The sequence below is a fragment of the Symphalangus syndactylus genome, chromosome 24 (genome assembly GCF_028878055.3).
Source record: "Symphalangus syndactylus isolate Jambi chromosome 24, NHGRI_mSymSyn1-v2.1_pri, whole genome shotgun sequence".
In the NCBI taxonomy this organism is placed as follows: domain Eukaryota; kingdom Metazoa; phylum Chordata; class Mammalia; order Primates; family Hylobatidae; genus Symphalangus; species Symphalangus syndactylus.
Window position 1 is genome coordinate 41,602,849 of NC_072446.2, and position 25,038 is coordinate 41,627,886.

At 50.6% G+C, this 25,038-nt stretch overlaps 1 protein-coding gene across 7 annotated transcripts; it reads left to right on the top strand.

Moving 5' to 3' along the window:
• Nucleotides 1–1,647: 1,647 nt before the first annotated feature.
• On the top strand, nt 1,648–9,604 carry NRSN2 (neurensin 2). Of its 7 annotated transcripts, none has more exons than XM_055265884.2 (5): nt 1,648–1,732; nt 2,030–2,104; nt 3,839–3,953; nt 4,206–4,422; nt 7,961–9,604. In XM_055265884.2, the coding sequence occupies exons 4-5, from the start codon at nt 4,234–4,236 to the stop codon at nt 8,384–8,386; spliced, it is 615 nt and encodes a 204-aa protein (XP_055121859.1). In that variant the 5' UTR covers nt 1,648–1,732; nt 2,030–2,104; nt 3,839–3,953; nt 4,206–4,233; the 3' UTR covers nt 8,387–9,604. The 7 variants fall into 7 exon arrangements, with proteins under 7 accessions (XP_055121859.1, XP_055121858.1, XP_063489903.1 ...); XM_055265883.2 differs by having other exon boundaries at nt 4,228–4,422; XM_063633833.1 differs by lacking the exon at nt 3,839–3,953 and having other exon boundaries at nt 1,654–1,732.
• Nucleotides 9,605–25,038: the final 15,434 nt, after the last annotated feature.

A 25,038-nucleotide genomic window follows, 5' to 3' on the forward strand; every position in this document is an offset into this window, starting at 1 on the left:
CTCTTTATAACCCTTCCATGGCTCCCCACTACCCTTGGGTTGAAGCTCAAACTCCTTACCTTGGCTTATGAGGCCCCACAAGGTCTCACTTCTGCCTGCCTCTCCAATGCCATCTCCTGTCACCATTTGGGGCCTTTAGGTTTGAGCTGCAAGAGTTCCTCCCATCACACACACACACACACACACACACACACACACACACTCTCTTAAATGAGTAAGTAAATAGAACATACAAAATGCTTAAACACTTTGCACATAATGAGCATAATATGTTTGCTACTATTATTAGACTGTCTTCAGTAAATATTTACTGGGCTGCCTACTCAGTGCCAAGCACTATGCGAGGCTCACAGATACAACATGAACAAAAAACATGTGGCCTTGGCCAGACGCGGTGGCTCACGCTTATAATCCCAGCACTTTGGATGGCCGAGGCAGGTGGATCACTTGAGCTCAGGAGTTCAAGACCAGCCTGGGCATCATGGCAAAACCCTGTCTCTATTAAAAATACAAAAAATTAGCTAGGCATGGTAGTGCGTGCCCGTAGTCCCAGCTCCTCAGGTGACTGAGGTGGGAGGATTACCTGAGCCTTGGGAGATCGAGGCTGCAGTGAGCCGTGATCATGCCACCACACTCCAGCCTGGGCAACAGAGTGAGACGCTGTCTCAAAAAAATAAAAATAAAAAAAAAGAAAAAGAAAAACTAAAAAGCAAGATGTGGCCCTATCTTCCAGAGCTCATTCATCTGTGTGTCCCCAGCCCCTAGCACAAGGAGAAACAGAACGGATGCTCAAGACACAAAGGCATGTTTGTGCAAGGGTGCTTGATGAAGGTTGGAGGGGCACAATGACTTTCCCAAGATCACACAGCAAATGTGGGACAAAATCAAGGCTGACAGCTCATGACAGGGTGTGAAGCAGATGCGGCTGCCTGGCACAGGCTGGCTCTCCAGGGAGATGGGCAGTGGGCACACATTGCCCAGGGCAGAACTGGGGCTAGGAGAGGAGAGAACAAGGGAGGCTGTGTCATTAGCTCCTCCCAAAGTAGAAGTCACTTCTCTCCCAACTCTGAATCCTCCACCCAAACTCCCTTCGCAAGGTACAAGGGCTGATCCTGTACCAGGGAGGGGTAGGGACTCAAAGAGGAAAAGAGGATGAAAAGAGGATGGGGACTGAGTGAGAAGTGAGGACTTCAGAGAGATTAGGGGCTCTCAAGGCAAGTGGGAGGGGACTTCGCGGTAGGAGCCGGGAGAGAGATGGGAGCCTGTGAAGAGGACGGGGGCTCAGCGAGGAGATGCCGGTTTCTACACTGGGGTGGGGCTCCATGAGGGGGATGGAGACCTAGAGAAGGGACTGACGGTACAGCGAGGAGATGAAGGCTCAGTGAGGGGATGGGTCTTCCATGAGAGGGGTGGGGAACTGCGGGAATGATGGGAGCTTCGGTGAGGAGTTTGAGGGACTGCATGAGGGGTTGGGGCCCAGGGAGTCCGAGGGGTCTCTGTGAGGGACCTGGGGTGTCAGAGCGAGAAGGGAACTCTGGAAGGGGACAGGAGCTGGCGGGGAGCTGCAGGGGGCGGCTATCTGCAGAGCCAGTCCCTGAGGCCGGCCGGCGCCCCCCTCCCCCGCCCCCGTGTCACCCCCGCCCCGAACTGCGGCGCAGGCGCGAACCGAACCCGCTTTTGCTCGGCTCCCGCTCCGGCCCCCGCTTGCTCGGCGGAGACAGCAGGCAGAGAGGTGAGCTTAGCCCTGCTCCACGCGCGGCCAGACCCCAGCCCCATCCCCTGGAGAATCCCCGCGCTCTGCCTGCATCCTCAGCTCGGGCTGTGTCCCGCCAGGGACAGGACCGCTGCGCCTGAGCCTAGGGTTTGGGAGGTGGGGGTCTCAGGGAAGTAGCAAGGGGAGGAGATAGAAATAGCCCCATCGCCCCTCGACACCTCAGGGTTGATAGGCTGGGTAGAGGCTTCAAAGAACACGCCCCACCCCCGCCAACACTTCAAACCAAAAACCGATTCCTACCCCTCTCTGCCTCAGTTTCTCTCTAGGGAAAAGGACGCAGTTAGTGTGGACCAGGGGATCGGTGGTCCTGTCAGAGTGGTGTGGTTACAGGTGAGGAAGGGAAGGGGGAAATGGCCTGATTTCCCCTGCCAACACCCCCCACTCATCCCCCTCGGGAGGGCGCCCCTTCTCCCCCGCCTGGGCAGCGCTGGACGCTGTAGTGGGCGAGTCTGAGGGTCTGGGAAGGAGAACTGAATGAAGCCGTGCAGAGGCGACAGATTCCATCCATCCTCGGGCCCTGGCTCCTGTCACTTTCGCCTATGCCTCCCGCCCCTCGCCTCCTTCCTGCGCCGCAGTCTCCTCACTTCGGACAGCGCAGCCCCCTCCTCTTCCCGCTCCCTTCCCACCAAGCTCCTCCTGGCTCCCGGCTAGGGACACCTCCCTAGCGATTCCCATGGCAACCCTCGTCCAGGGTACCTGCGCCCCGCCCCCCGCCAGCTAGACCTACTCCCTGCAACCCTAAAACGCCAGGGGGAGGGGCCAGGCCGAGGGGGAGGCACCGTCAAGGTCACCTTCCCTCTCCAGTACCAGCAGGACTGAGTGATTACATCTATTTGGAGTAGGGGAAGCGGTGAATTGGAGGGGAGGAGCTGATCCAGGCCAACAGTCCCGAAGCCCCTTCCACACCTCCTCACCTGCGGTCTTTAGTAATGGTCTCCGCACTGAGGCTCTTACCGTCTCCCGGGCCCCATTTATTCTACCTACCCGGGCCTCCCCGGGGCCTCGCCGGGGCGGGTACCGCGCTGGCCGCACCCTCCGCACAGCTCGCCCCGCCCACCTCCTCCGGTGAGCCCTCCTCTCCAGACCTCACGCCCTCCTCCTCCGAGGGTCCTTCGCTTCTAGTCTCTGCCTTTTCCCGTTCTCTGTCATGGCTTTTGTTGTTGTTGTTGTTATTTTTCCTCCTTTTCTTCCCCGCTCTTCTTTTCCCTGAATTGTAAGTGAGGAGGGTGTACAGCCACTATTTATGGACAGGCTTTCTTGACAGCAATCTTGTGTGCCGTGTGCGTGTGACTCTAAGCAGAACCTCCAACCGTGTGTGTGTGTGTGTGTGTGTGTGTGTGTGTGTGTGTCGTACCTATCTGGGTATGTCTCTGTGTGCTTTGTGAGCATGTGTCTGTGTGTTTCTCTGTGCTGTTTCGGTGAGTTTCTCTGTGTAGGAATTTGAGGACCACTTCTGATTGGAAGTGAGAGGGAGCTGTCAGGACCTTTATCTTACCCTTTGGAACAAGCACATTGTTTCACTTTGTAGGAAGCTGCTAATTAAGGCTGAGGGCCATCAAGGAGACTGGGGTAGAAGCCCAGTCCTCCCTCAGCACCTCTTGCTTTGGTTTGGGCCAAACCTGTATATGGATATACAAGTACCTTCCATTCCCAAGATCTGTGTCCACTTTTGTGGGGAAAAAAAAGGTTATTTGATAGGTTTCTCTGGAAATCTAACAGCCCTTAAGCCTAAGAGCCTCTAATCCTGAGGGCCCCTTTCACTTCCTATGGAGTCAAAATTCATTGGAATCTGGAGGCTTTCAGGAGCAGTCCTGGGGAGGACCTTTTATAGCCTTGCAGCTTGGGAACTCCAGCCCAAGTGTCAGCCATGACAATTACCCCCAGGAGGGGGTCTGAAGGGGAGTGGAGGGTGAGGTTCTCTCATTCCAGACATGGAGCCTAAGAAGTTCAAGATGAAAGTAATAACAAAAAAAATTTACAGTACTAATCACAACAGCTACCATTTCTCAGCATCAGACACAATAACAGTATGAAACAAGTATGATTATTAGGTCTATTTTACAGATGAGGAAACTGAGACCCAGAAAGGTGGAAGCACTTGTCTAAGGTCACACCTCCAGGAAGCAGTGTGCCCACAACTCCAGTCCAAGTGGTCAGGCTCCAGAGCCCACAGTCCCAGGTACTAGGTGGCCTCCAGAGTAAACATGCACATTTATTGACACCTCCAATTGCCAGGCATTGGGCTAAGCCCTTCAGTGCATTGGCTCATTCACAGTGTGCTTCGGGAAGGACGGGCTGGGATTCCAAAAGGCCAGACTGTGCTATGAGTGTAGGGTGTCTCGAGTGGGAGGAGAAGCGGGTGGGGCACAAAGATTTGGGGGGCTTATGAAGGTCACCATAAGCAGCTCCCACTAATCCTTCCCTCCGTCAGCTGCACCTTACCTGCTCCCCAGGGGTCCATGATGCCGAGCTGCAATCGTTCCTGCAGCTGCAGCCGCGGCCCCAACGTGGAGGATGGCAAGTGGTATGGGGTCCGCTCCTACCTGCACCTCTTCTATGAGGATTGTGCAGGCACTGCTCTCAGCGACGACCCTGAGGGACCTCCGGTCCTGTGCCCCCGCCGGCCCTGGCCCTCACTGTGGTGGAAGGTAAGGCAAGATGAGCAACTCCCATGATTCCTCTGCCTTGATGGAGGAAATGAGTCTGAATTTGAGGTTCAGAGGAAAAAAGAAAAGATAGCATAGTAGTTAGGAGTCTTGCACTTTCAAGCAACAAAGAACCCAATTCAAATGGGTTTAAATAATGAAGGGAGCCTTCATTGTATTTGTATTTACATACAAATTATTTACATAATTATTTACATATTTATTGTATGTAAATAATGGTGGCTCATGCCTGTAATCCCAGCACTTTGGGAGGCTGAGGTGGGCAGATCACCTGAGGTCTGGAGTTCAACACCGGCCCTGTCAGCATGGCGAAACCCTGTCTCTACTAAAAATACAAAAATGGGCCGGGTGTGGTAGCTCACGCCTGTAATCCCAGCACTTTGGGAGGCTGAGGCTGGCGGATCTCGAGGTCAGGAGTTGGAGATCAGCCTGGCCAACATAGTGAAACCCTGTCTTTACTAAAAATACAAACATGAGCCGGGCGTGGTGGCGGGCGCCTGTAATCCCGGCTACTCGGGAGGCTGAGGCAGGAGAATCACTTGAAACCAAAAGGCGGAAGTTGCAGTGAGCCGAGATCAATCCATTGCACTCCAGCCTGGGTGAAAGAGCAAAACTCCTTATAAAAAAAAAAAAAAAAATGAGCCGGGCACGGTGGCAGGCGCCTGTAATCCCAATTACTTAGGAGGCTGAGGCAGGAGAATCGCTTGAACCCAGGAGGCAGAGGTTGCAGTGAGCCAAGATCGCACCATTGCACTCCAGCTGGGCGACAGAACAAGACTGTCTCAAAAAACAAAACAAAACAAAACAAAACAATCAAATGAGCCAGGCATGGTGGCAGGCGCCTGTAATCCCAGTTACTTAGGAGGCTGAGGCAGGAGAATCACTTGAACCCAGGAGGCAGAGGTTGCAGTGAGTCAAGGTCGCACCATTGCACTCCAGCTGGGTGACAGAACAAGACTCTGTCTCAAAAAAAAAAAAAAAAAAAAAAAGAAGGGAAAATGTTGCTCATTTTTTAGAAGAGACCCAAGGTTGCATACTTTCAGGCAAAGTTTGATCCAGCAGTTCAACCGTTTATACCAAGGACTTTGCAAGGTTTCTTAGTCTTCAGCCTCCTCATGGTGCCCCCACCCTGGTAGCCTGTTAGCTTCAGACTCTCCCCACGTGTTCCCCAAATGGCCACTACTGTGTGGACCCTCAGATCTTCACTCCACACCATCTAAGGGAAGTCAGCATTTCCTGTGGTATTTCCTTCAGAAAAGAAAATAGCCTGTAATCCCATCATTTTGGGAGGCCAAGGTGCGTGGATCACCTGAGGTCAGGAGTTCGAGACCAGCTTAGCCAACGTGGTGAAACCTCATCTCTACTAGAAATACAAAAATTAGCTGGGTGTGGTGATGGGCGCCTATAATCCCAGCTACTCTGGAGGCTGAGGCAAGATAATCACTAGAACCCTGGAGACAGTGGTTGCACTGAGCAGAGATCATGCCATTGAACTCCAGCCTGTGCAACAAGAGTGAAATTCCATCTCAAACAAACAAACAAAAAAAATGGCCAGCGGTACTGGCTCACACCTGTAATCCCAGCACTTTGAGAGGCTGAGGCAGGAGGATTGCTTGAGCCCAGGAATTCAAGATCAGCCTGGGCAACATAGTGAGACTTCATCTCTACTAAAAATAAAAAATTAGCTGGATGTAGTGGCGCGGGCCTGTGATGCCTACTACTCAAGAGGCTGAGCCAGGAGGACCATTTGAGCCCAGGAGGTTGAAGCTGCAGTGAGCCATGATTGTGCCACTGCACTCCAGCCTGGGCAACAGAGTGAGACTCTGCCAAGAAAAGAAAAGAGAGAAGAAAGGAAGGGAGAAAGCAAAATAGTAAGATATTAAAAACATGTTACCATTTACCTTAACACCTAAGAAGAGAGAAATACTTAGGTGTAAATCTAACAAAATATCTGCAATATGAGAAGAACTACAAAACTCAAAAGATATCAAATAACTAAATAAATGGAGAAATAGTTCATGTTCGTGGATTGGAATAGTCAAGATGTTAGTTCTTCCCAACCTGATCTTTGATTCAATGCAATGCCAATCAAAACCCCAGCACATTATTCTGTGGACGTCACAAAATGTCACCTCCTCAGGGAGGAGATCCCCAGACTTAGTCGGGTCCCTTGCTTAACTCTGGGCAAACTGTGTGCCCATTCATTCTTCAATACACTTACCACTGTGCACACTTGTAGTTTATATGGAGAGGTAAAAGATTCAGGATAGCCAGAAATTTAAAACATCATTTATAAGAAACAACACTTTTCATTTCCAGAAGTCCTGACAAGCATTGCATTGGCTCTCATTGGGTCACTTGCCAGCCTTGAACTAATTACTATGGTTAAGAGATGGACTATGCTGATTGGCAGGAAGTGAGGTTCATCTCACCTAAATCTTACTGTGGTTTCTCAATGGTAAACTGGAGTACCTTGCCAGGGCAGCGAAAAAATGTGAAGAATTGATGTCTGTAACAGCCAAGGAGACTAGTCGGCCAGGGTGCACCCATGGGTCAAGGTGTAGAGGTGGCAATGAGCTGAGTCCCTGCTATGGGCATAGCTCTTTGCTAAATATTCTCGGGAGACTGAGGCAGAGGGTCCCTTCTTCTGCTTTCAAAGGACTTCACTCTAGTGAGGAGGTAAGGTACCAACCTCTGCAGAGAGGCCAACTTACATAACTTCAGGTCAGGTCCGTAGAGAACACCAGGAGAGGAAATGATCAAGGAAGACTTCCAAGGAAAGGTTAGTGTGTGTTTAAAATTTTTAAGCATCTTCTTATTGCGAGGCACTGTGCTAGGCTCTTGAGAACACAGAATTTAAGACATGAGGTCCCTGTCCTCAAAGAACTCTTTTAGCTGTGGTTTACTTCGTCATTCAGCAAACATTTATTCAGCCTTTGCTCTGTGCCGGTATGTGCTAGGCACAGAAGACTCCTAGTGAGCCAAAACAGGCACAGTCTCTGCTCTCATGGGGCTCTCAGTACTGCGGGAGAGGCAGACATCACTAACATAGCAACCAAAATACATGTCCAAGTGTGCACAATGGTAAGTGTATTGAAGAATGAATGAGCACGGTTTGCCCAGAGTAAAGCAAGGGACCCAACTCAGTCCAGGGATGTTCTCCCTGAGGAGGTGAGGTTTGAGATGAGATCTGATGGTGCATAGGAGTTAACCCAACAGAGACAGGGAAGGTAGAAAGGACAAGGAGATGAGCTGGGATGGAGGGAAATGCAGGGTTGGCTGGAGAAACCCACTGCTGGGCGGGAGCTGGGAAGGAAATTAAAAGGCCTCAGGATTTCAAATAGAATGTGACAGTTTATGCCTCCTGTCAGTTAGACCCCAGCAAGTGTGTTCTGTGCTTCCCATCTCCTAAGGATGGATCAAGGGGTTACCCTTAAGAGTGGTGAGGATCCAAGGTGATCCCTTGGCCAGGGCCCCTGGCTGACCCTGACTGCTTCCTGGTCTGTCTGCTTCTCCCCAGATCAGCCTGTCCTCGGGGACCCTGCTTCTGCTGCTGGGTGTGGCAGCTCTGACCACTGGCTATGCAGTGCCCCCCAAGCTGGAGGGCATCGGTGAGGGTGAGTTCCTGGTGTTGGATCAGCGGGCAGCAGACTACAACCAGGCCCTGGGCACCTGTCGCCTGGCAGGCACTGCGCTCTGTGTGGCGGCTGGAGTTCTGCTCGCCATCTGCCTCTTCTGGGCCATGACAGGCTGGCTGAGCCAGGACACCAAGGCAGAGACCTTGGACCCCGAAGCCTACAGCCATGTGGAGGTCTTCGGGGATGAGCCAGAGCAGCAGTTGTCACCCATCTTCCGCAATGCCAGTGGCCAGTCGTGGTTCTCGCCACCCGCCAGCCCCTTTGGGCAATCTTCTGTGCAGACTATCCAGCCCAAGAGGGACTCCTGAGCTGCCCACATGGCCTAAGGAGGAGCCAGATGTGGGTCCTGGATCCTTCCCCTTTCTCACCATAACCCCCTCTCAGTGTTTCCCCAACTTCTCCCTTTCAGCAGGGTCCCTTTAGAGCCCAACTCCAGGTCAAATCTGGAGCTCAAATCCCAATGCTCCCTCACCAGGGGTGGGGCCCCAACTCTTCCAAGATGCCAGCATTCCTCAAGTCCTCCCAAAACTTCCTACCCACACCCTCTTCCCAAGGCCCTCAGGGGCAGAAAACATCTCTTTCAACCCGTCCCCACTCCTTCCTCTGCATGACCTTGGGCAAGCCCCTTGCCCTTTCAAGCCATCAGCTCCTGCCTCTCTGCCATGAGGGCGTTGGATCAGATTCCTCTTCTCGCCAGGATGAGGACATGCACTGCCCTCCATAGACACAGATGAAGGGATGGGGGTCATTCAGCTCAAATGGGTCCCAGATGCTCACTTGGACTTTCCCTGCAGGATGTGTGAAGATGTTTGCCTCTCACAGTGTGTGTTCTACCTGCATTTTGGCATCAGAGCCCCCCAGCCCACCCACCATAGGCAATTTCTAGCCCCAGTTGATAGGTGAAGTGGGTGAAGGAGGCTGGAGGTGACATATCCAAGGTCACACAACAAAGCAGCATGCAGGAACTAGAAACACATCTTCAGCCTCCTCCTGGGCCAGCTCTTGTGCTACAGGTGGGGCGGAGCCAGCCCCGCACTTTCCTGGTTCCCTGAGGGTCCTCAGGGTGGAGGACAGGTTTGGCCCAGAAAGACTAGCCAGAGGCCTGATGGTCCCAGGTGGCTCTGGATATACTTTGGATATGGATTTAAATGGTCTCTAAGAGCCGGGGGTAGGGGGCAGGAAAAGTGGGTTGTCTTTGCCCCTCAAAGTCCACCTACCTAGAAACCAAACCCACAGGTCTTGGCCCTGACCCTGATAACAAATGTGCCCTCTCAGAGGCACCAGCCCCTCCCTCCCCAGCCGGAGGCGTCATCTCTCTTCTGTACCACTAGAGGGAGCTCTGATACAGCTGGAGAGCAGCGCTCTCGCCCACCCCCCACCCCCCACCCCCCCAGCCTGAAGGGCCTCCTGGGGATCCTCAGGCGGCCCCCACCAGGACACACCCTACTGTCCTTGTGCCTCACGCCCCCTCCTCATCCTGCACCCCTTCCATCCCACCTTCCCTTTCAATAAACAGCTGGGATGGATACTGACTTTGTTTCCTTTCTCCCTGGCCACTGGGGCGTGGGGAGGAGAAAGACACAGACTCTTAGGAGCACCTACTGTGTGCTGGACACGACCCATTATTTCTCATTCGCTCCTCAGGATAACCTGTTGAGGAATTATTGTGTACTTCTTCTTCTTTTTTTTTTTTTTAAAGATGTCTCGCTCTGTTGCCCAGGCTGGAATGCAGTGGGGTGATCTTGGCTCACTGCAACCTCCGCCTCCTAGGTTCAAGCAATTCTCCTGCCTCAGCCTCCCAAGTAGCTGGTATTACAGGTGCGTGCCACCACGCCTGGCTAATTTTTGTATTTATAGTGGAGACGGAGTTTCACCATGTTGGCCAGGCTGGTCTTGAACTCCTGACCTCAAATGATCCGCCTGCCTCGGCCTCCCAAAGTGCTGGGATTACAGGGTGAGCCACCATACCCAGACTTACTGTCTTCATTTTACAGATGCAGTAACTGATGATCAGAGAGGTGAGTCCTTTGCCTAAGGCTTCCCCGCGGTGGATTTATTTTTTATTTTTATTTTTAATTCTTTTTTTTTCGAGATGGAGTCTGGCTCTATCGCCCAGGCTGGAGTGCAGTGGCGCGATCTCGGCTCACTGCAAACTCCGCCTCCCGGATTCATGCCATTCTCCTGCCTCAGCCTCCCGAATAGCTGGGACTACAAGTAGCTGGGACTACAGGCACCTGCCAACGCACTCGGCTAATTTTTTGTATTTTTAGTAGAGACGGAGTTTCACCATGTTAGCCAGCATGGTCTTGATCTCCTGACCTCGTGATCCGCCTGCCTCGGCCTCCCGAAGTGCTTGGATTACAGGCGTGAGCCACCACGCCCAGCCTATTTTTAATTATTTTTATTTCAGTAGCCTTTGGGGTCCAAGTGGGTTTTGGTTACATGAACTAATTCTATAGTGATTCTGAGATTTTAGTACACCCATCACCTGAGCAGTGTACACTGTACCCAATACGCAGTTTTTTATCCCTCATCCCCTCCCAACCTCCCTGGACTCAGTCCCCAAAGTTCGTTATATCACTCTGTATGCCTATGCATCCTCATAGCTTAGCTTCCGCTTATATAAGTGAGAACCTACCATATCTGGATTTCCATTCCTGAGTTACTTCACTTAGGATAATGGCCTCCAGCTCCACCCAAGTCCTGCAGTAGATTTAAATGCTCAGCCTAGGGCCTGGAGTGGTGGCTGGGCCAGGCGAGGTGGCTCACGCCTGTAATCCCAGGACTTTGGGAGGCCGAGGTGGGTGGATCACCTGAGATCAAGAGTTCGAGACCAGCCTGGCCAACATGGTAAAACCCCATAACTACTAAAAATACAAAAATTAGGTGAGCATGGTGGTGCACGCCTGTAATCCCAGCTACTCGGGAGACTGAGGCAGAAGAATTGCTTGAACCCGGATGGCAGAGGTTGCAGTGAGTCGAGATCACACCATTGCACTCCAGCCTGGGCAACAGAGCAAGCCTCCATCTCAAAAAAAAAAAAAAAAAAAAAAGCTTAGCCTGATTGGCCCACTGCCTGAGTGTGGAGCTTCTATCTTTGGGTGGGAAGGAGATTTCTCAGCCACCTTGAGAACCCACTTCCCCTAGTTCTGAAAGGAATGTGAGGGCCAGGGTGTGGGAGAGGGGGCTGAAGCCAAAGGTGAGCTCTTTTCCAGGCCTGGAAGAGTAATTAACCCCTTTTGGCACTCACCAGGGGCTGGGCCTTGTTCTTAGTGCCTTACAGAATTCGGGAATTCATTTAACCAGGACGACAACCTCTGAGGTGGCGGCTATTATTCTCAAACCTAGTTTTTCCTAAACTCCAGGCTTGAGTTTCCATCTGCATTCACCTGGATGTTGAATTTAAACTCAACTGTCTCAAACTGTTCTCCTTGTTACCACCTCCCCGACCAAACCTGCCTCTACTATGCTGCCCACATCTTAGAGAGTAGCGTCCCCATCCTTCTGGCTGCTCCAGCCAAAACCTCCTCTCCTTCCACACACCCTGTATCCAATCCACCAGCATGTCCTGTCAACTCAACCTTGGAAATATATCCTGTACCCAGCTACACCTCGACATCCCCGTGGCTGACTCCATGGTCTGAGCCACCAGCACCTCCCATCTGGATCATTGCACCAGCTTCCCCCTGGTCTCCTGGCTTCTGAGTTTTGAACCCCACCCTACCCCACACCTTGACTCTCCAAGTCTAATTGCTACACAGCAGCCAGACAGATCTTGTTAGGACATAAATTAGGTCATGTTCCTCCTCCATTCCAAACCTTCCCATGGCTCCCTCCTAACTCAGAGTAGCCAAAACCCTCCCTGTGGCCTCCAAGGCCCTACACAATTTGCTGATTTCCACTCCCCCTGCACCTTCCTCTGTAACCCCAGCTCCCACCACTCTCCAGGTTCCTGTGTCCTCTCCAGCCAGGATCCTGCCTCAGGGCCTTTGTCTCACTGTTCCCTCTGCTGGGGTGCTCCTCCCCAGTTGACGACATGGGCAATTCCTTCAAGTCATTGCTCAAACATCACCTTCTCAGCGAGGCCTTCCCTGAGCAGCGTATTTAGAATTGCAACCAGGCCAGGCGTGGTGGCCTCATGCCAGTAATCCCAGCACTTTGGGAGGCCAAGGCAGGTGGATCTCCTAAGGTTGGGAGTTCGAGACCAGCCTGACCAACATGGAGAAACCCTGTCTCTACTAAAAATACAAAATCACCCAGGCGTGGTGGCACATGCCTGTAATCCCAGCTACTCGAGAGGCTGAGGCAGGAGAATCACTTGAACCCGGGAGGCAGAGATTGTTTTGAGCTGAGATCGCACCATTGCACTCCAGCCTGGGCAACAAGAGTGAAACCCCATCTCAAAAAAAGAAAAAACAAAAAACAAAAAAATGCAACCATGCCGGCCAGGTGCAGTGGCTCACACCTGTAATCCCAGCACTTTGGGAGGCCAACGTGGGCAGATCACCTGAAGTCAGGAGTTGGAGACCAGCCTGGCCAACATGGTGAAACCCTATCTCTACTGAAAATACAAAAATTACCCAGGCATGGTGGCACATGTCTGTAATCCCAGCTACTCGAGAGGCTGAGGCATGACAATCACTTGAACTCGGGAGGTGGAGGTTGCAGTGAGCTGAGATCGCGCCATTGCACTCCAGCTTGGGCGACAGAGCGAGACTCCGTCTCAAAAAAATAAAAGGAAGCTAACACGGAATATAAATGGTGCAAGCAGTTTGACAATATCAAAATAGAAAATAACATGCCCTTTGATTTCTCCCTCTTATGCAGGTGGATCTATAGATTCAACTCTACATGTTGGAACACTATAGTATTATTTGTAACTAAAGCATTTGGAAACAACCTAAAGGCTCATGGTAGGGGACTAGTTAATAAAATATGGTAAGGCTGAGTGCAGTGGCTCATGCCTGTCATCCCAGTGCTTTGGGAGGCCAAGGCAGGAGGATCACTTGAGGCCAGGAGTTCAAGACCAACTGGGGCAACATAGGGCAACATAGCAAGGCGCCATCTCTACAAAAAATTAAAAATTAGCTGGGCATGGTAGCACATGCCTGTAGTCTCAGCTATTAATATTTGAGAGGCTGAGGCAGGAGGATCACACCACTGCACTTTAGCCTGAACACTGAGTAACAAAGCAAAACTCTATCTCTCTTAAAAAAAAAAAAATTGGGGGGAAAGGACGTGTCTTTTTTGTTTTTTTTTTGAGACGAGGTTTCACTCTTGCTGCCCAGGCTGGAGTGCAATCGAGGGATCTCAGCTCACCACAACCTCCGCCTCCTGGGCTCAAGCAATTCTCCTGCCTCAGCCTCCCGATTATAGGCATGCGCCACCACGCCTGGCTAATTTTGTATTTTAGGTAGAGACGGGGTTTCTGCATGTTGGTCAGGCTGGTCTCGAACTCCCGACTCCTGGCCCCAGCCTCCCAAAGTGCTGGGGGAATACAGGCGTGAGCCACCGCGCCCAGCCAGGACAAGTCTTCTTACAGAAGAATTCCAATTAGTAAATGTAGAAGGATTGAGAGAAATTGAAAAATCATCATTAGAACACCAGAATAATAATTGCTGCAGGCAACATCTACCAATGAACAATAAAATGAGTGGGTGAAACTTTAAGGAGAAACAAGTTTTTTTTTAGAAACGGGATCTTACTACATTGTCCAGGCTGGTCTGGAACTCCTAGGATCAATGGGATCCTCCCAACTCATGCTCCCCAGTAGCTGATACTACAGGCATATACCATCCCACCAGGCTTGAAACAAGATATCTGCATAGCCTCAAAGTATCTACCCCCAAATATGTATTAATTAGTATGGTGGTTTTAACATATGCATACAAGTTCTTTGATGCTCTGCCATCCAGGAAATGGAGGTTAATTTTTCTCCTCTTGAGTGTGGGCTGGACTCTGCAACTTGCTTCTAACAAGTAGAATGTGGAAAGGCAAAAACAGTGACTTCACAGTGGAAAAATCTGGCAGACACCACCTTAACCAAATGAAGGCTGGCACCATCAGTCAAAAGTCTTGTTGATATCACAGCCTCTGAAATGATGTGGTGAGAAGGGCACTTTGCCTTGGTGGTATTCTTCCCCCAAATCCGTAACGTCAGCCTAATCATGAGAAGACCCATTCTACAAAAGACCTGACCAGTGGCCGGGCGCGGTGGCTCACGCTTGTAATCCCAGCACTTTGGGAGGCCGAGGCCGGCGGATCACGAGGTCAAGAGATCAAGACCACAGTGAAACCCCGTCTCTACTAAAAATACAAAAAATTAGCTGGGCTTGGTGGCGGGTGCCTGTAGTCCCAGCTACTCGGAGAGGCTGAAGCAGGAGAATGGCGTGAACCTAGAGATTGTGCCACTGCACTCCAGCCTGGGCTACAGAGCGAGACTCCGTCTCAAAAAAAAAAAAAAAAGAAAAAAAGAAAAAGACCTGACCAGCACTCTTCAAAGGTGTCCAGCTCACGAAAGACAAGGAAAGGACAAGAAACGGTCTCAGGTTGGAGGAGACTAAGGAGACGTGGCTGAAGGATATACAGGATCTCCCTGTACTGTCCATGTAACTCTTCAATAAATCTACAATTATTTCAAAATAGAGAGCAAAAAATACGATTGCTGGCTGGGCACAGTGGCTCACGCCTGTAATCCCAGCACTTTGGGAGGCCAAGAAGGGCAGATTACTTGAGGTCAGGAGTTTGAGATCAGCCTGGCCAACATGGTGAAACCCTGTCTCTACTAAAAATGCAAAAATTAGCCAGGCAGGTGGATCTGGTGGCAGGTGTCTGTAATTCCAGTTACTCGAGTAGCGAGTAGCTGAGGCAGGAGAATCTCTTGAACTCAGGAAGCAGAGCTTGCAGTGAGCTGAGATCATGCCATTGCACTCCAGCCTGGGTGACAGAGCGAGACACTATCTCAAAAAAAAAAAATTACTGTAGTCAAGATGCAATAACAGGGATCTGGTTTAACACACCCCAAAAAGGACCTAAGAAAGGACCATTCCCTCTCCTCTCTGAGGTGGGAAGATCTGAGAAGGAGAGGAGGCTGACCAGTGGGGTCTACTTTCTGCTCCACCCCTCTTCTATCCAAGAGTCTGACACCCAACCCCCACACCACCCTGGAGGCTCCTTCCCTCCTGCTGAGTCCGGCATGCCCTCCCCATCCCTACTGACCCAGGGGACTAGGTTAGCTCAGAGAAGCCCCTCTAACTCACCCACAACTGGACCAAAGAAGGATGGATCTGGGGCCACTGCCTGGTCCCTGGGAGCACTGTGCCAGGGCAGGGGGTTGAGACACCCCAGGGCAAGAGAGAGAAACAGTGATATTTTTTTTTTTCTAAGACAGAGTTTCACTCTTGTTGCCCACGCTGGAGTGCAATGCGCGATCTTGGCTCACCGCAATCTCCGCCTCCCAGATTCAAGCGATTCTCTGGCCTCAGCCTCCCGAGTAGCTGGGATTACAGGCATGTGCCACCATGTCCCCCGGCTAACTTTGTACTTTTGGTAGACACAGGGCTTCTCCATGTTGGTCAGGCTGGTCTCGAACTTCTGACCTCAGGTGATCCTCCTGCCTTGGCCTCCCAAAGTGCTGGGATTACAGGCGTGTGCCACCATATTCGGCCAAAACCAGTGATATTCATATAGATGGGGGAGGGATTAATGGGGGTGGAGTGAGACAGAGCCTGCTGGGGCAGTCTGGAAGGCAGGCATTCCTTCCGTTCAGCAACATTCCTGCCCCCACAATCTCTTCCCACAGCTTATATGTAGTGCAGGCTGAGAGTGAATCTGTCTGCCAGTGTTCAAGCCACTGTGTGAACCTGAGTTTCTTAACCGTTCTGAGTGTCAGGGTTTTTTTTCATCTCCAAAATAGGAGCAACAAGGATACCAATCCCTTGAGATTGTTTGAAGCTTAATGCACTTAACACAGCATCTGGCACGTAGACATGCGCCCTAAATGCCAGCTGTTATTATGAAAGAGAGAAGTCTGAGGTTCAGAACTAGTAGGCAACACATAATCTATAATGATGGATCCTCAGACAGGGTCCTGTCCTACAGGGACTCACAGTCTAGTGGAGAGGACAGTCCTGTGTGGACAGCAAATGGCAATATACCTGGTTAAGTACTGTAATAGAATAACAAAGTAATACCTTACCACAGAGGCAGTCACGGGGGCAGTGAGAGACAAGCACTTGTCCATGCCAGGCTCTGTACTCAGTCCATCACATTCATTAGGTCTTGCAGTCCTCATACCACTATAAGGTGGTTACCATTATCTCCAATTCACAGAAAAGCAAACAGTACCGAGTGTTTAAGCGTCCTGTCCGAGATGGCATAGCTAGAAGAGTTGAAATTTGAACCCAAGCAATCCAGGTCCAGAATGCCCTGGATGCAGAAATGACCACATAGATTCTACCAATGAACTAACCTGATAAGATTGGAGGTCATACTCATAACCCCTCACACAGGTCCACACAGACACAGGCAAGCACACACATGTCTATTCAGATACACACCAATTCCCGTCTATGACAAGCGCTCAGAAAATCCTCCACAACACCACACCAGGAATGATGTGCATTTTGAAGAAAAAAAAATCAGCTCTGAAGACCTCACAGACACATGCAGTGAAATGTAAATTGAGGGACCCACCCAAGTTCTTGAATAGCACATTACATGCCTGGATGGACACCAACATGCATTCATGTACACACCAAAGGGCATGTAAATGATGATGATGAGGTCTGCAGACACTGACACACTGCATTTGCACTCACTCTGCTACTGAATTTTTTAGCAGCTACATTTACTGAGCACCTACTCTATGTAAGGAAAGATAAAGCGGCCGGGCACTGTGGCTCACGCCTGTAATCCCAGAACTTTGGGAGGCCGAGGCAGGCGGATCACCTGAGGTCAGGAGACCAGCCTGGCCAACAGGGTAAAACCTTGTCTCTACTAAAAATAATACAAAAATTAGCTGGGTGTGGTGGTGGGCACCTGTAATCCCAGCTACTCAGGAGGCTGAGGCAGGAGAATCGCTTGAACCCAGGAGGCGGAGGTTGCAGTGAGCCAAGATCATGCCATTGTACTCCAGCCTGGGTAACAGAATGAAACTCTATCTCAAAAAAAAAAAAAAAAAAAAAAAGATAAAAAAGATAAAGCTCAGAGAAGTGAAGTGGCTTGCCCAAAGTCAAATGGCTGAGATTCAAACCCTGGCCCTATAATATTAGGCAATGGTGTCTACCTCCGCCGCTGTGCAGATGTATCCATGAGTGAACAGATGTGCTATGGCTGGATTCCCTCATTGACATTCCCTGTGACCCTGGACATGGCATGGCCTTGTCTGGGCCACATTCTCACGTGAGTCCATTCACAGGTGTGCTCCATGGATGTGTATGGATGGGACCGGCAACCCTGGCCTTGCTCTGAGTCTCAGCGTGGCTTGGTGTCACCAGAGCTGTGGCTTCCAATCCCAGCCTTGCCGTGTCCCAGAGCACATGGCTCAAAATCAAGCTCTGGGCATCAGGCCAGCAGGGCCCTTGTGATGGAAGAACTCACAGGATTTCATAAGCATCCGGCCTGGGACACATGGTCAGGGCAAGGAGAAGGGAGAAAAACAGGATGTCCACCAGGGTGTGCACCTGGGCAGGGTCCATGGACCAGGTGTGGCAGGGGAAGAGCTGTCAGGACTTGGCATCTGATGGGCATTCAGCAGATATAGGCTGTGTGAGGGGAGGAGTTTGTGGGGAGGCAGGGCTGCAGCTTTGCTCCCATCCTGGAGGCCAGGAATGAGGGAGTAAGTGAGCCGCTGACTCAATGAATGAATGAATGAGCGGGTGAGTGAAGGAAGGAAGGGGTAAGTAAATAAGTGAAGAATGGAATGGGGGAGGGAGTGAACTTATTTATTTATTTATTTATTTATTTTGAGACAGGGTCTTGCTCTGTCGCCCAGGCTGGAGTGCAGTCTCAGCTCACTGCAACCTCTACCTCTCAGGCTCAAGTGATTCTCCCACCTCAGCCTCCAGTGTAGCTGGGACTACAGGTGCGTGCCACCACGTCCCGCTAATTTTTGTATTTTCTGTAGAGATGGGGTTTCACTATGTTGGCCAGGCTGGTCTCAAACTCCTGGGCTCAAGCGATCTGCCTGCCTCAGCCTCTGCAGTGCTGAGATTACAGGCGTGAGCCACTCGTGCTGTGCTGTGAATTTATGTTTTACACAAATCTGAGTGCTCACTCTGCGCTGGCCCTGGACAGGTCTCTGTGGATGTCTGGTGAGCAGGATGGACACAGCCTGGTCATTGCAACGCTAAGAGCTTGAATGACACCAGTCAGGCTGGGGAACTGGGAGGGCCCTTGACATGCAGAGTGACTCAGCCAGTGTGAGCAGGGGTTGTCAGCATGCCTAGGGGAGCAAGAGACTGTGAGAGATGTGTGTGTATACTTGTGTGCCTGTGTGGGTCCGTGTGTACACATGTGTGCGCTGGCACAGCCAGGTGTTGGCCAATGCAGGTGTGGTGTCCTCACAAGCACAGTGCATCCTCATTCTTCACCCTCCCAGGCCTCACCTGCCCCTGTTGTGTGTCAGCTGGGCCTGCCCCATGTTATGCCTGACACCCATGCAAAAGCTGCTGCTTCCAGTCACAGGACAAAGGCATCCTCAGCCCAGACCTTCGACCCCAGGGGTAAAGATCTCCCAGACCCCTAGTGCTCCTCAGCATGGACCTCTCCACCAGGAGCCCCAGAGTTGTGAGAAACACACGCACCCAAAGCCCACCGCCCTGTGTCCATGTGCATGGAGTGTGCCCAGGTACACCCAAGTGCTGGAGATGCCCCAGGGCGGTCCAGACAGATGTGCCGATGGCACATTGGCCACTGAGTTTCCACAGACACTGAGCTAAGTGCTTTGGAGACACACTGGGTGACCTCAGGCATGTCACCCTCTCTGAGCCTCAGTTTCTAATCTAAAAATGGAGTAATTATACTCACTTCCAGTCTTGTTAGAATAACTCAATGCATATCAGCTCAGCACATCGTGATTATTTTTCCTGAGTTCCTGCCTTCCCAGCTATATCATCTATTCCTCAACAGTACCCACTGAGTCTTATATCCCCGTTTCTCCAATGATACTCCATTACACAGGACTCAAATAACTACCTGCTCTAAGAATTGCTGAGTGACGTGTAGTCCTCATAAATAGCAATAATAGTCACTAACATTTATATAACAACAAGAGCCAGCAATTTTGATTCTTTATTATGTCAGGCATTGTGCTGAGCACTCTACATTCCTTCATTCATTTAACAAACATTCACTGAACACCTGGTAGGTGCTGGGCTCTGTGCTAGACCTGGGGATGCAGCATCTCTGCCCTCAAGGTTCTTACATTCTAATGGGGAAGAAGAGACAGACAAAAGACAATTTAGCTGGGCACAGTGGCTCACGCCTGTAATCCCAGCACTTTGGGAAGCTGAGGCAGGCAGATCACTTGAGGTCAGGAGTTTGAGACCAGCCTGGTCAACATGGTGAAACCCCTGTCTCTACTGAAAAAATACAAAAATTAGCCGGGTGTGGAGGTGGGCACCTGTAATCCCAGCTACTCGGGAGGCTGAGGCACAAGAATTACTTGAACCTAGAAGGTGGAGGTTGTAGTGAGCAGAAATCGAGCCACTGCACTCCAGCCTGGGCGACAGAGTGAGACTCAGCGCCCCCCCCCAAAAAAAGATAATTTAATACATAGGTGGGATAATTTCAAACCTTGACAAGTGCTACGAATAAAATAAGGAAGAGTTATGGATTAGAGACAAACTGCAGGGATTAGGTGGGGCATGATGCTTGATGAGTGGTCAGGGAGGAAGTCTCTGAGGAGCAGATATTTGATCTGAGACCTAAAGAAGAAGGAAGAGCCTGGAAAGATATAGGAAAAGTTCCAGGCAGATGGCACAGCAAGGGCAAAGGCCCTGGGGCAGGAAGAACTTGGTAGGTTTGAGGACTAGGAGAAAGGGAGCTTAGCTGGAGGATGATTCAGCAAACCTGGCAGGTCTGTCCTGGATGACTCAGCAAGCCTGGCAGGTCTGTTCTGGTTTCAGAACCCAGGCATTTTGTCCTTCACTCCAGGCTGCCTCAGAGACATGCATCCCTGCCATACACAACAATGTGTGCACATTGGCACACATGCACATGCATGCGCACACACATTCTGCATGCTGACACACAACTAAGGGCTGGACCAGCCATGATAGTCTAAGATGCTAACATTTTTCTCTAGTGTCTTGTGGGGCCAAGTAGAAGGGCCAGATGTCAACTTCGCCCAGCCTTCCAGAAGCTCTGGGCCAAAGAAAGATGGGCTGGGCAGGAAGAGAAAAATGGCTTAGTAAGGAGGTGACGGGGGACTCGGATGGCCTGTGGGGGTGTGGAGATGGGGGGAGATGATAGAGATGTGAGCGCCCATGGGCACATCCCCTCTGGGGAAGTGAGGGAGCACCGAGGGCAGAGAAGCAGAAGGAGTGGAGACAGTTCTCAGAAGCAAAGGGCCTCCACATTCACCACAGCCCCCACTCAGCCGACATGCCTTGCTTCCTCTCACCTCCCCCGGTTCACCTCAGAGATGGGACACTCATTGCCCACCAGGGCAGCCTGGGTGGTGCCAACTGTGAGAGAGCTCCTCTTCCACATCTGCCTTTGTGGCTGTAAAATGTGGAAAGAATAAGAGAAATACCTATGAAAGCTGCAGGAAGATACTTGTTTTTTTTTTTGAAATGGAGTTTTGCTCTTGTCGCCCAGGCTGGAGTGCAGTGGCGCAATCTCAGCTCACTGCAACCTCCGCCTCCCGGGTTCAAGCGATTCTCCTGCCTCAGCCTCCTGCGTAGCTGGGATTACAGGCGCTCGCCATCACGCCCAGCTAATTTTTTGTATTTTTAGTAGAGATGGGGTTTCGCCATGTTGGGCAAGCTGGTCTCGAACTCCTGACCTCAGGTGATCCACCCACCTCAGCCTCCCAAAGTGCTGGGATTACATTTTTCTAAATCAGTTTGGTAAGAATCAAAAATTTTGATAACACCCAGTGCTGTTGTAGTTCTGGGAAACAGGTACTCACACGCTTTGCTGGCAGGAGGTAGATTGATAACAATCTCTATAGAGGAAGAGCCAGAGATCTCTATTAAAAGTGCAAATGCACAAACTTTTGACTTAGAAATTCTGCTTCTGGGCAGGGCACGGTGGCTCACGCCTGTAATCCCTGCCTCCCAGGCCGAGGTTGCAGTTAGCCGAGATCGCGCCGTTGCACTACAGCCTGGGCAACAAGAGCGAAACTCTGTCTCAAAAAGAAAGAAAGAAAGAAAGAAATTCTACTTCTAGGAAATTAGCTCAGAACTTCTCTCCACACTCCCATGTATGAACATTGCAGCATTTTTTGTTATAGCAAAAGACTGGAAATAATTAAATGTTCATTGACAAGGGATGGTTTAATAAACCAGTACATTCCTAACCACGGAATAGGACCAAGCTGTAAAAACTGACCAGGCAGGTCTTTCCGGAGTGATATGGAAGAGTTAACTGTTAAATAGGAAGGAAAAAGGCAATCTGAAGGATATGGAGTGTGCTCCCATCTGTGTAAAAAAGTGACAATAAATCGTCATATTTTATGTCTTGAAGGAAACATGAGAAAATGGCTTGACCCCAGGAAGACGAACTACGAGCTGGGGATAGGAATGGGAGGGAGACTTCTCAAGTATTACCCTTCCGTGCCTTTGAATTTTGAGCTAAAATATTTAAATAAAATATTAATATAATTAACATAATACAATTAATAATTAATTTAGAATAAAATAAAATATTTTAAAATCTGCTCCCCGGGTGTGGTAGCTCACGCCTATAATCCCAGCACTTTGGGAGGCCGAGGCAGGTGGATCACCTGAGGTCGGGAGTTCAAGACCAGCCTGACCAACATGGAGAAACCCCGTCTCTACTAAAAATACAAAATAATTAGCTGGGCGAGGTGGCGCATGCCTGTAATCTCAGCTACTCAGGAGGCTGAGGCAGAAGAATTGCTTGAACCCGGGAGGCGGAGGTTGCAGTGAGCCGAGATTGCACCATTGCACTCCAGCCTGGGCAACAGAAGCGAAACTCCGTCTCCAAAAACAAACAAACAAACAACAACAACAACAACAAAAAAAAAAAACACAACAGTCTGCTCAAAAGTGCCATACTCCTACACACTCCTTGCCCTCAGCTAAGTTCTGTCCCTGTGGAACTCTCCCTGGAAGAGAGAATCTGTCTCCCAAGAGAGCAGGCCTGTGTGTGAGTCCTGGTTCCATCACTGACCCTAAGTGTGACCTCAGGCAAGACACTCCCACCCCTGACTTGCACTAGACAATTCCCCCCAGCACTGACATTCTGTCTCTCCTGCTGGAGGGGCAGGAGGGCAGGCACAGTGTCTTCTTGCTCTGTAATTCATTCAGTTCACTTAAACTGAGTTACCTACTCTGGGCCAGAGTCTGGGTTTGTCCATTTCTTGCCCTCCATGCCCACTCCTGTGTCTGGCATGGGAGTTGGTACTCTATAGGATTTCTAGACAGACTCAGCTTACAGATGAGGAACGGATGGTGGGTCAGATGCACAGTAAGGGTGGTCAGGTACATGGCACATGGTGATTGAATAGATTCATGGGTGAGTCTTTAAGACAACAGCCTTCACTCAATCCTAAGCCCTCCCCACAGCTACCACCCTATTTTTTCTCCCCTTTGCAGAAAAGGTCTTTGAGAAAATTGTCTATCCTCGCTGTTTTTAATTACTCTTCTCTCTGTCTCTCCCTCTGAGACAGGATCTGCTCTCTCACCCAAGCTGGAGTGCAGTGGCGTGATCATGGCTCACTGCAGCCTCAACCTCTTGGGCTCAAACGATCTTCCCACCTCAGCCTCCTGAGTAGCTGGGACTACAGGTGTGCACTACCATGCCTGGCTAATTTTTGTATTTTTTGTAGAGACTGGGTTTTGCCATGTTGCCCAGGCTGGTTTTGAACTCCCAGGCTCAAGTGATCCATCCACCTCAGCCTCCCAAAGTGCTGGGACTGCAGGTGTGAGCCACCACACCCGGCCCTCTTGTCTCTTAAGTCCATTTAATCATGCTTCTACCTGTCACTTCCCCAGTTGAAACTGCTCTTGTCAATTTCAACACATTGCTAAATCCAATGCTCAGGTCTCATTCTTCATCTTTTTTTTTTTTTTTTTTTTGAGATGGAGTCTTGCTCTGTCACCCAGGCTGGAGTACAGTGGCACGATCTTGGCTCACTGCAACCTCTGCCTCCTGGGTTCAAGCGATTCTCCTGCCTCAGCCTCCCAAGTAGTTGGGACTACAGGCCCAAGCCACCAAGCCCAGCTAATTGTTGTGTTTTTAGTTGAGACGGCGTTTCACCATGTTGGCCAGGATAGTCTCAATCTCTTGACATTGTGATCCCCCGCCTTGGCCTCCAAAACTGCTGGGATTACAGGTGTGAGCCACCGCACCTGGCCCACTCTTCATCTTCTTAACCGATCAACAGTTTGACACAGCTTATCACTCCCTACTCCTTGATGTACTTCTTTTCACTTGGTGGCCAGGCCTCCACTCTCTGCTGGCTTTCCTCCTTCTCAGGCTCCCTGCTTCTCCCATTCCTGTTGGAGCAGTGAGAACTTGGTCCCTGGAGCTCTCATCCAGTCTCACGTCTATGACTCCCAACACTGTATCCTCAGCCCAGACCTCTCCCATGAACTCCAGCCCATACATTCAAATACCTACCTGATGTCTCCTCGAGGATGTCAAAAGCCATCACAGACTCCACAGAACCAAAGCTGAACCTGGGCTTCCCCCAAGCACCTTGCTCCATCTCATTTGATGGCAGTTCCATACCTGTCACTGTTCAGGCCAAGAAAACTTGGAAGCACTTTGACACCTCCTTTTCCCTCAAACTCCACATCTAGATCATCAGCAATCCTGTTGGCTCCACCTTTAAAATACACCCAGAATCCAATCATGTCTCACCCCTAGCACGGCCACTGCCCTGCTCTGAGCCACTGGAGTTTAAGAGAATTATTGCAACATCTGCTCCCTTGTCTTCCTGTCCTTGCCTCATTCAATCTATTCCAAGTACAGATCCCTAAATGATTTTATTTTAAAAGTAAGTCAAGGCTGGGCATGGTAGCTCATGCCTGTAATCCTAGTGCATTGGGAGGCCAAGGAAGGAGGATCACTTGAGTGCAGGAGTTCAAGACCTGCCTAGGCAATGTGGCGAGACCCTGTCTCTACTTAAAAAAAAGAAACAAAAGGCCGGGAATGGTGGCTCATGCCTGTAATCCCAGCACTTTGGGAGGCAGAGGCAGGCGGATCATGAGGTCAGGAGTTCGAGACCAGCCTAACCAACATGGTGAAACCCCGTCTCTACTAAAAATGCAAAAATTAGCCAGGCGTGGTGGTGTGCGCCTGTAATCTTAGCTACTTGGGAGGCTGAGGCAGGAGCATTGCTTGAACCCAGGAGGCGGAGGTTGTGGTGAGCTGAGATCGTGCCATTGCACTCCAGCCTGGGCAATAAGAGCGAAACTCCGTCTCAAAAAAAAAAAAAAAAGAAAAAGAAAAAAAATGGCTGGGCATGATGGCTCACACCTGTAATCTTAGCACTTTGGGAGGCTGAGGCGGGTGAATCACCTGAGGTCAGGAGTTCAAGACCAGCCTGGCCAACATGATGAAACCCCGTCTCTACTAAAAACACAAAAATTAGCCGGGCATGGTGGTGCACGCCTGTAGTCCCAGCTACTCAGGAGGCTAAGGAAGAAGAATTGCTTGAACCCAGGAGGTGGAGGTTGCAGTGAGCCAAGGTCGCGCCACTGCACTCCAGCCTGCATGACGGGAGCGAGACTCCATCTCAAAAAAAAAAAAAAAAAGGTAAGTG